Source organism: Thecamonas trahens (assembly GCF_000142905.1).
Source record: "Thecamonas trahens ATCC 50062 unplaced genomic scaffold supercont1.3, whole genome shotgun sequence".
Lineage (NCBI taxonomy): Eukaryota > Apusomonadida > Apusomonadidae > Thecamonas > Thecamonas trahens.
In genome coordinates, this window is record NW_013657677.1 from 664,151 (window position 1) to 673,526 (window position 9,376).

The following is a 9,376-nucleotide window of genomic DNA, read 5'->3' on the forward strand; positions in this document are numbered from 1 at the left end:
GGGGGGGGGAGGGGAGGGGCGTACTCTCGAGCAGACCATGCAGATCTTCCTGGGAAACCTTGCAACCTCAGCCTTTGAGCTTTGCGTAGTCGGTGAGACGGAAGCCAGGAGGGAGGCCAAGCGAGGTTGGGTCAAACGACCCGGTCTCTTCATTGTTTGCAGACAACCGAGCAGACACCACACCGGTGTACTGTGTACTCGACATTGGGCCGAGTGAGTAAAGTGGGTGAAGTGCTTGTCTATGGGGAACGTCGACCTCGCGACCGGTCCATTGGGTGCTACCGGTGACGTCATCTGGTGAAGCGACGCAGGAATCGACGCAGGAATCGACGCAGGAATGGCACGGGTAGGTGTACGATGTACTTGGCGATCGTGGTGAGGGAGAGGTGGCTAGTCTGCTGATGTAGGTTAGAGGTGGAGGGTGGGTGGGTGGGCGGGTGACGAGGTGGGGAATGATGAGATGGGGAGTGAGTGTGGCTCGAGGCGGGCAGCCCCGGCGGGGTATCGTGGGGCAGGCAGGCAAGCTCGACGCTGCTGGCAGCAATGTCGGCAGCTGGCAACTTCGTGGACGGACACACGCACTCGCGGCACACACACACACACACGCATGTATATATATATATAAATATGTATGTGCATACACCTATCTCTGAGCACACATACCATACATACCGCATTGTGGGGGAGTGTTGTGACATAGTTCAGGAATCGTATGCGGGCTCGGACCAATCGGCGTCATACTCGCGATGGTGCAGTGCGGTTGCCGAGGGCGGAGACCACATTGGGCTTTGGGAGCGGAGGCCAGGGCACGGCCATGACACTCGCGCAGAGGAGAATGTCTGCAGCAGAGGTAGGTAGAAGGTGGTAGGAGGTGGTAGGAGAGGAGGGAGAGGAGGGAGGGAGGGAGGGAGGGAGGGCGTTGTCACTCATGGGCGTGGTGGTCGTGGTTCGACAGCCGACGCGGGTGCCGGGTCCATCTCGGTCCGAGTCGAGGTTGGCATCATTGCGATCACAGGGGAACATCGGCCCGGGCAGCAGACGGAGTCGGAGCCGGTCGTCGTCGTTGATGCGACACTCCTCGGTGGCTGTGCCTGGTACGCGCAAGGCGTCGCTGGCGCCGCAAGTAGCGACGATGCGGCATGGCGGGGTGAGCACGACGTCGCTGGCAGGCCTGGGTGCCACCGCAACGAGCATGGCGGGTGGAGTGGGGGGCGGCACGGGTGCCGTCGGTGGGGACGATAGCATGCCGCTGCCGCTTCAGGGAGATCTGCGGATGAAGCGGAAGAAGCGGCTTGGCAAGTCGTGGGCGACGCGGCATGTCAAGGTCGAGGGCTCGTCGCTGATGGTATTCAAGAACATGCACGCGTTCGATCCGATGGAGCAGGTGGCACTTGTCTCGATCGAGGCTGTGCGCGAAGCGCACGAGCTCGAAGGCATCTCATTTAAGAACCAGATGCGCTGTCTGGAGGTGGCAGTGAACGACGGCCGCAAGCTGTACTTTGTCGCGCTGTCGGTGAGCGATAAGCGCAAATGGATCGACGGCCTCAACGCGTGGGTCTCCTACGCCAAACTCCGCTCGGCCGTAGAAGAAGAGGCCGACCCAGAGCACGTGGCCCAGCTTGTAGAGCAGGGCGTCGATCTGGCAAAGCTCACTCCCGAGCTCCGCGCCAAGGTCAAAGCCACGCTGAAGACCCACAGATGGGAGGAGTACTACGTGTGGGTCGACCAGTGGGGCGTCGAGCACGAGCTTGCTGCAGAAGACATCGACTTTTCCCGCGTCAAGGTGGTGGCTGCCGGGCCGCAGTCTTCTGGCCTGCCACTCTCGCGGACCCAGTCGCTTGAGTCGGACCGCAACTCGGTGACCGACGGCGGTCATCTCAGCTCGTTCTCATCGTCAGACCGCTCGTTGCGCTCACACTTGCGCGGCGGCAGCAGCTCGTCGTCGCACGGCTCGTCGTCGAGCGCAAGTGTGGCGGATGGAGCGTCAGGCTCCTCGTCGTACGAGTCATACGTGGAGGTGTGGGAGGAGTGGGACGAGTGGGAGTCGGCATCGGACGACTCGGCGGTGGTCGGCACCGAGTACCTGGCGAGTCTGCTCGGTACTTTTCCGCACTCGGCCGGCAAGTTCCACGGCGGGCTCAAGTGTGAGCGGCTTCGTGCTGTGTACCGACTGGTGGACGAGCTCGCCCGTGTGCGGTACGCGCCCAACCCACTGCCTGTGACGGTCTCGCCTGATGCAGTATGGGTCAAGGCGCGGCTGAGCGGCGAGATCATTTACTCACAGGTCGAGCTCCCGCATTCGGCGCTTGCCTCGTACGGTGCGGTGGTGACGACGCTCCTGGCTGGGCTAGCCGCCGATGACGACGGCGGCGGCGCGAGCTCCAGTCTCACCCTCGGCGACGTCTTTGCCCTCGTCCGGGTCGACGGCGACGATCGGGTCCGGGTCACCAAGCGGACGCTGCACCTCGTCCGCAGCGGCGATCGGCTCGAGCTCGTCCTGCACAGCTCGCGGCTGGCCGAGCACTACCGCAACCCGCGGGCGCGCAACTCTGTCGAGTCGCTCCCAGACCGGCCGGTCGGCTACTACAAGGAGCTGTGGCGGACCATTGTGCGCAAGGGTACGTGGATGAAGCTGACAGAGTGGCGGCCGTCGGCGTCGCAGCGGTGGGGGCAGATTGCGCAGCTGGCGTGGAAGGCCGTCGCCAAGTCGGCATGGCACGAGATCTCGAACCAGCTCGGCGAGTCGATGGCCGAGGTCGAGAGCGGCGATGAGAGCGAGCCTGAGGCCCACGCAGAGCTGGAGGCCGAGCTCTTGGCCAAGGCCTTTGATGGCGACGGGCTAGACGATGTGCACAGCGAGAAGAACCCGCTGATGGCCCACGGGCTCGAGGCCACCGGCTGGCATCACGTCTTTGCGCGTCTTGAAGCCAACATCACCGGCAAAGCTCCGGTCCCGGGACTAGGCCTCTACCGCGAGTCGTTTATCGACAAAAGCTACCAACCCAAGCCCTGGCTCGAACTGCACAACTCGCAGTGGGGCGAGGTCCACGAGATGCTCAAACTTGCGAAGGACTCGTCGGGCCTTCCACACTCGGTCTCTGACTCGGACGACGGCTTGGACAACCACACTGGTGCTTCGACTCAGCCAATCATCATCCTGCACGACGACAGTGACTTGGACGCGGAATCAGACTCGGACGACGCTTCCGAGCTCGCCGGCGTGGCGTCGGATGCGTCCGAAGGCTACTTTTCGCTTGTCCACAAGGTCGGGACTACTGGCGAGCTGCATGACCCTGAGACCGACGGCGAGCTGCCTATTCTTATGCCCGAAGAGCGCGCCGCTGCCGAACGGGTTCTCCGCCGTTGGGGCAACGCCCGGTTGCGCTCGATCGTTGCCGCCTCCTTCCGCAGAGGTACCGCCCTCCGCCCGGGATCCAAGTGGGCGCTCCTCCGCAGCCTTGGTGCCCGTGGTGTCCTTCATCGGCTTCAAGCCGGAAAGAAAAGGCAAGGAAGAGGAGGACGACGAGGATGGCGGCAAGATGAGTGATGACGGCGGGTCGTCGTCGTCATCGGCATCGTCGTCGTCGGCGTCGTCGTCGTCGGCGTCGTCGTCGTCGTCGTCATAGCTGAGGTAAAAGAGCCAGTGGGAAGAGGACGGAATATGTTTAGAGGTCAACCTTGAAACCGCGCGGGCGGAGGCGGGCGGGGATCTTGCCCGACGCGTCCTCGAGCTCCTGGTCGGCACCGACGCAGGCAAGGATCTGGACCATCTCGGCCCGGCCAAACTCGTAGGCCCAGTGCAGGGCTGTGCGACCGTCTTCAGCAGCAACAAAGGCCGCGCACTGGTTCCGCAAAAGCGACAGAAGCCATCCATGTCATCAGAAGAGATGGTCTGCCACAGCTGGGTGGTAAGCGGCGTGTTCTCGCGCGCCTCGACAAGATCAGCAGAGCACAGGTCTTCGGCCGACATCACCGGGTCGCCGCCGCATCCACAGAGCCCATCCAGCAGCGGAGCCTCGTCAACGACATCACCTGCGCCAACGTCGCCATTATCAGCCTCGAGCTCGAACAGATCCTCATCGATATCGTCTGCGGCGGGAAAGGGTAGGGCGTGAGTGGAGAAGCCGGGCACGGGAGGGGGAGGGGGAGGGGAGGGGAGGGGAGGGGAGGGACGTACAGTCTTCGTCGTCGTCCGACTGAGCGTTGACACGCGTGAAGCTCGCGAGGAGAATTACGGCGGTAGCAAGGAGGACAACCCACGTGCGAGTCTGCATAGTGGCAAAGGGGTGAGAAGTGTGTGTGTTTGGGGAGAGAGAGGGGGGAGGGGGGGGGGGGGGGGGGGGCGACGGGGGGCAACGATGGTTTGGCAAGCGGTAGTTGTGAGGTCAGGTTCAGGTGCTGGTGTGAGGGTTTGCGGTAGGATCGGGGTGAGTAGAGAGGATCGGAGCGCAACGGGAAGAAGAGAGGGGGGAGGAAAGTAGGGATGGACTGATGTCGAGGCGATGAGAGCAGCGAGGAGAGTCAGGATGAGGCGGGTGGCTTGAGGCGTGTCCGTGCAGGACTGATCAAAGAAATTTTTGAGTTGCACCTACTATGGCACGAGAACAAGATCCGGTGTAAAACATGAGATTGCATAGACGGAGCATTTGGGCGAGGGTATAGATGAGCACGACAGAAAGCTGTTGTGCAGGTGCGGCGAGTGGATGTGAAGCAGATCGCTGATGCGGGGGCTATATTTGCGGAGCTCGGCGGTGTAGAAAAACCGTGTCCCGTGAGCCAACAGACCAACGGGCAGCAGACAGCCGAGCAAACGGGCAATTTGGGCAGGTGACCCGACGAGGAGGGTAAGGGAAGGTTGTGCGACACGTCACTCTGCCACGAAAGTGCAACAAGGGCAAGGATGAGCAGTGGCAGACGTAGTGGCGGTGGTACACACCACCCGCGAGTGGTGCGGAGCGGGGCAGAGGCGCTGAGGGCGACGGCGGCGAGTGCGGCTGCTGGCGACGTCGGCGCACCGCCGCCGGGTGCACCGACCAACCAAAACCGGTTTGCGTGGACGGCTGCAGCGCCGCCGACATCTTCGGCATCGTCGCCGGTGCCTGCCCGTCAGCGGACGCTGGGAATTGGCCCGTTCACGGCGTCGGTGCGGCGGCTGGAGCCGCAGGCTAAGGTGGCGCAGGCGACGACGGCGGCGGATGCGGCGGCAGCCGAGACCGAGGCCGAGGCGCTGGTAGCTGCTGCTGCAGCGGCCGACAACGTGGTGGCCGAGGCGATCCGCGAGGGTGCGCGGCCGACGACCCGGGTCATTGCGCCGTACGGACGGCCTGCATCGAGCGGGCGGCGGCGGCGGCGGCGGCCGGCAGCGGATGCTCACCTGCAGCAGCCGCGGCCGGTGTCGCGCAACCGCAAGCATCAGCCTGGCGAGCCGCGGGCACTGTCTAAGGGCTTTGGCGCTGCGTATGGCATCCGCGAGTCGCTCAAGCAATACGGCGTCCAGCAGCTGTCACGACCGCAGTCGGCGCCCGGCCGGACCCGCAGGGTGCCCGACGAGGCACTGGCCGGCGAGCCGCCGTTTGTCCACACCATCCAGTACATCGGCCACAACGGCGCCGAGTCGCACAGGGTCAACCCGCGGCTCTCGACGCGGCTTCCGCGCCAGAAGCCGCGCTCCAAGTTTGCGTACGCCAAGAACGCCACGTCGCGCAGGCCGTCATCAGCCTGGTTCGCCTACCCCGCACCAGGCTCGCTCGTCCCGCACGCCCGGCCCGCCTGGCACTAGCTGCGCGGTGCCCTGGGCCCGTTCATCGAGACAAGGCCTTGCTAAACTTTACACGTAGAGAGTGATGCTGCGTACAGTGCCTTGCTCCGCGCCGTAGCTGAGCTCGGCTGCGGTGTCAGCGGCGAAGAGAGCCTCGGCACCCTCGTCGGGCAGCGGAGCCGGCGGCGGGACCGACGGGCGACAGTCTTCAGCAGCCTCTTCGAGAGCGTCTGGCCCGGTCCGCTTGCGGAGCGCCCTAGCAGCAGCAGCCCGCGCCGCAATCACATTTTGCCCGACGTGCGGCGCCGTGTTCCGCCGCAGCAGCACCGACTCGGGCACTCCAAGGTCCAAGTGGGTGGCGCGGGTGGCACGGATGCGAGCAATGCGAGCGCCGAGGCCCTCTTGCGCGGCGGGCGGTGCTGGACTCGGAGACGACGATGTCTTTGGCAGCGGCGGCGGCGCCTCGAGCGCCGGCATGTCGTCGACGTCGCTTTCGCCAGTGGCAGCCTCGTCATCGACGTCCAGCAACGAAGCATCGAGCTCAAAGTCGCACGTCCGCATGTCAATGTCGAGCTCGTCGACAATGTTGGCCAACTCGCGCGCAGTTGTCCGCCGCTCGCCACGAAGTTGGTTTGGGTGCTGTTCGCTGAGGGCAGCGACGCGGGTCATGGCATCGGCCTCGGTCAGATGCTCGTCGCCAAAGGAGCGCACAACCTCAGACTCGACAACAAGCGCCAGCTCGTCAACCGAGTCCATCGAGTCGTACCGCGGCCGGGAGCCACCGTCGGTTGTTGGCGACACCGCGTATGCAAAGGCCTCGGTCCGCGGGCGAGTCCGCGAACCTGGCGGCGGCCGCGGCGCCGGGCGGTTCGGCCGCACCTTGAGCGAGGTTGGCGAGGTTGGCGAAGTTGGCGAAGCCGGGGCGGCGCCAAGGCTCTCCGGCGAGGTCGGCGTCGGAGCTGTCTGCAGCTTGCGGCGGGTGACCGAGAGCGATGAGACCATGACCGATGAGCGCTTTGTGGTCTTTGCGCGGGCGCGGGCGCGGTCGGCAAGCGACTTGGGCGCTACACGCTTGCTCTTCGCGCGAGCAGCAAGTGCGTCACCGCGGGCGGCCTTAAGCGATGCGCTGCCGTGGGTAAGCGCGCGGCCTGACGTTCGGCGCGGCGGCTTGTCGGTGCGATCAACCGGCGGCGGCTTGGTTGGTAGACCACCCTGCGGCTTGCTAGAGCGATCAAGCGGCGGCGGAGTGTCTCTTGTGAGTGGTGCGGATTCTGCATGCGTCGTTGTGGCCGTAATGACCGGCGGTGGCGTTGTGAGCGCCGCCTGAGGCGCGACCTTGGCCGCTAGCAGGCGCACCGTGGCGGCGACAACTTCGAGTGGAGAGTCGCGAAAGGCAGGCTCACGGAGGACGTCTTGAGCAAGATCAGCCCATACTAAAGGGTCAAGAGCCAGAGTAGGCCTTGTGTCGCCAGTACTATGCGATTGTGCGGCGCTCACCACGGCTTGCACGACAGCTGCAGCTGGCGGAGGGGAGCGGTCGCCCGCAGCCGGCTCGGCGGCAGCATGGAGCAGAGCGAGGGAGAGACCGGCAAGGCCATGGGAGGACTGTAAAGAAGCCAGAGCGGAATTGGCATCCCATGGGTCGCTCATGGGGAGGTTGAGGGGTGGGGAGCTGGATAGAGGGAGAGGTGTGGTTGGGGGAGGGAGGGGGGCGGAGGGGGGGTGCGGGGGGTGGGGAGACGGCGGCGGCACAGAGGCATGCTGCAGAACGACTCACATACTCGTCGTCAATACATGCAGAGCGGACGTATGGCTAGTGTTCATGTAGAGATTAAGGCCAAACGTGTTGCGCGGACTTGTATGAGCGAGCAGAGGCGGTAGAGCGAGTTGCCGAGGAAGGTGCCTGTGGGCAAGCGCGGGGCTGTGGTGGGCGCGAGGCTGGTCAAGCTGGAGAAGGACATGTGAGCGTCTCCAGTGCGGAGGAGGGGGATGCATCCTGAGATGGAGGAGGTACTGAACTGGAAGTTGGTGTCGGCTGAGGGAAAGATGATGCTGTCCGGGTGGTTCTCGGTTGACGAGGTGAGGGCGATCTGGGTTGTGTTGGCGACCGGCGGCGAGGAGGTGCTGGACGAGATGCGACAGCTGAAGAAAGGGGGAAGGGGATGGGCGGACGGTGTCGCCGTTCAAGGGTTCGTGGAACGTGGATCCGCGGACAGAGGCAGCTGTGCAGGCGGAGATGGGAAGGGCGGTGCATCGTGGGGATCGGCTGGCCGGGCCGGAAGGGGTAGCGTCGCTTGCGCCTCGGCTGGACGAGTATCTGGTGGAGGGGAGGCCGATGAGGGTGGTGCTGGACAAGAATGCGGGAATACATCCTGATTTCACGGATGTGTTCTACAAGTCGCTGCATTCTGGCTGGTATGCTGTGCGCAAGCTGGAGGTTGTGGCGCATCTGCTTGTCCAGTCTGTGCTGAACGGGAGCCCGCTGGATGGTGATGTGGACACGCAAGTGAGCGAAAGTCGATGGGAGGGGGAGATACCTGCTGTGGATTCGCGGGATGTGGAAGAGCAGGCGAAGAGCTGGCGCTGAGCGAGGCCGAGCGGGAGGCCAAGCGGACAGAGTACGCTGCTGCTGCGGCGGAACGGGTTACGAAGCGAGGGACAGCGACAACGAGTGGCTTGGATGGGAGGGTGGAGGTGTGTGATGGCGATCCGCGGGTGATGGGGCTGTCGCGGGCTATGGAGATGTGGTCGTATGGGGCGGGACTAGGGGATCGGTGGCCTGTTGGTGAGTGGAGCAGGGTGACGCTGGATGGGTTTGAGGTCGATGGAGCCAAGCTGAGCGCGAGCTTGATGAAGGAGTATGGACGGCATCCGATGGATCCGAGCGCGGTGTGTTATCGTGTTAGGGCTGACGGACAGAGATGCGGGGCGTATTGGTTGCGGACGGCCTCGCGCAGCGCCTTGCGCAGCATGTTGCGGAGGAAGGTGATGTTGCCGATGGCGACGACCGGACGTGGCGGAAGAGATAGCGACGTCGAGCGGGTATCTGGGCCGGCGGCGAGGAGGTGCTGGACGAGCTGCAGCAGCTAAAGAAAAGAGGAAGGGGGATGAGCGGACAGTGGCGCCGTTCAAGGGTTCGTGGAACATGGATCCACGGGCGGAGGCAGGTGTGGGCGGAGATGGGGATGTCCGTGCATCGTCGGGATCGGCTGGCTGGGCCGGAAGGGTTGGCGCCGCTTGCGCCTCGGCTGGACGGGTACGTGGTGAAGGGGAGGCCGATGAGGGTGGTGCTGGACACTCACTTTGGCGGAGTGGTGGGTGGCGACAACGACGCCTTGGGGCTAGGATCGAGCTGTACCTCAAGTCTCGTGTCGAGCGGGATGCCCACGAGCGCAGAGAGCGCAGCGGTGCACCACTGCGACCCGTCGCCGTCGAACCGCCCGATCCCCCGTGTCGCCTTCCACATCTCGCGGCAGTAGTGCGTCTCGGGCACCGCGTCCAAGGCAACGGCTCCGTGCAAGGCACCCGCCAGCAGGCCGCTGTCCTGGTACAGTCTGCTCGAGGAGAGCCTTGACAGCAAACACGTCATGGACGGGCGGCCATGGGCAGGTTGCCCTT

The 9,376-nt window shown here is 64.5% G+C and overlaps 7 protein-coding genes across 7 annotated transcripts in view; 3 read left to right on the forward strand and 4 right to left on the reverse strand.

Moving 5' to 3' along the window:
* Positions 1-205, reverse strand: part of AMSG_00864 (selenide, water dikinase) — a gene marked incomplete at both ends in the record, with an annotated part of 1,653 nt that extends 1,448 nt beyond the window's left edge. Inside the window, one exon of the mRNA XM_013907128.1 lies at positions 184-205. Within this exon, the coding sequence (XP_013762582.1) occupies positions 184-205 (22 nt within the window). The remainder of the gene's footprint in view (positions 1-183) is intronic.
* A 450-nt stretch (positions 206-655) lies between these two features.
* On the forward strand, positions 656-3,626 carry AMSG_00865 (uncharacterized protein; the record flags this gene model as incomplete). Its single annotated transcript, XM_013907129.1, has 3 exons — positions 656-850; positions 956-3,472; positions 3,510-3,626. Exons 1-3 carry the CDS (start codon positions 713-715, stop codon positions 3,624-3,626), a joined length of 2,772 nt encoding a protein of 923 aa, XP_013762583.1. The 5' UTR covers positions 656-712.
* Positions 3,627-3,665: 39 nt separating this feature from the next.
* On the reverse strand, positions 3,666-4,274 carry AMSG_00866 (uncharacterized protein; the record flags this gene model as incomplete). Its single annotated transcript, XM_013907130.1, has 3 exons — positions 3,666-3,805; positions 3,844-4,089; positions 4,178-4,274. The coding sequence occupies 3 exons, from the start codon at positions 4,272-4,274 to the stop codon at positions 3,666-3,668; spliced, it is 483 nt and encodes a 160-aa protein (XP_013762584.1).
* A 626-nt stretch (positions 4,275-4,900) lies between these two features.
* AMSG_00867 (uncharacterized protein) lies at positions 4,901-5,840 on the forward strand (the record flags this gene model as incomplete). The annotated part of the gene is made up of 2 exons (XM_013907131.1): positions 4,901-4,919; positions 4,965-5,840. 2 exons carry the CDS (start codon positions 4,901-4,903, stop codon positions 5,777-5,779), a joined length of 834 nt encoding a protein of 277 aa, XP_013762585.1. The 3' UTR covers positions 5,780-5,840.
* On the reverse strand, positions 5,814-7,035 carry AMSG_11626 (uncharacterized protein; the record flags this gene model as incomplete). The annotated part of the gene is made up of 3 exons (XM_013907151.1): positions 5,814-6,600; positions 6,638-6,781; positions 6,912-7,035. 3 exons carry the CDS (start codon positions 7,033-7,035, stop codon positions 5,828-5,830), a joined length of 1,041 nt encoding a protein of 346 aa, XP_013762605.1. The 3' UTR covers positions 5,814-5,827.
* Positions 7,036-7,540: 505 nt separating this feature from the next.
* AMSG_11627 (uncharacterized protein) lies at positions 7,541-8,862 on the forward strand. Its single transcript, XM_013907152.1, has one exon. It carries the CDS (start codon positions 8,279-8,281, stop codon positions 8,846-8,848), a length of 570 nt encoding a protein of 189 aa, XP_013762606.1. The 5' UTR covers positions 7,541-8,278; the 3' UTR covers positions 8,849-8,862.
* On the reverse strand, positions 8,634-9,376 carry AMSG_11628 (uncharacterized protein; the record flags this gene model as incomplete). Its single annotated transcript, XM_013907153.1, has 1 exon — positions 8,634-9,376. A coding segment is annotated over one exon (320 nt), but the record flags the coding sequence as incomplete, so codon positions are not given.

Coding starts and splice junctions, on each gene's coding strand:
- AMSG_11627 (XM_013907152.1), top strand. CDS start 8,279: ATGGGAGGGGGAGATACCTGCTGTGGATTCGCGGGATGTGGAAGAGCA.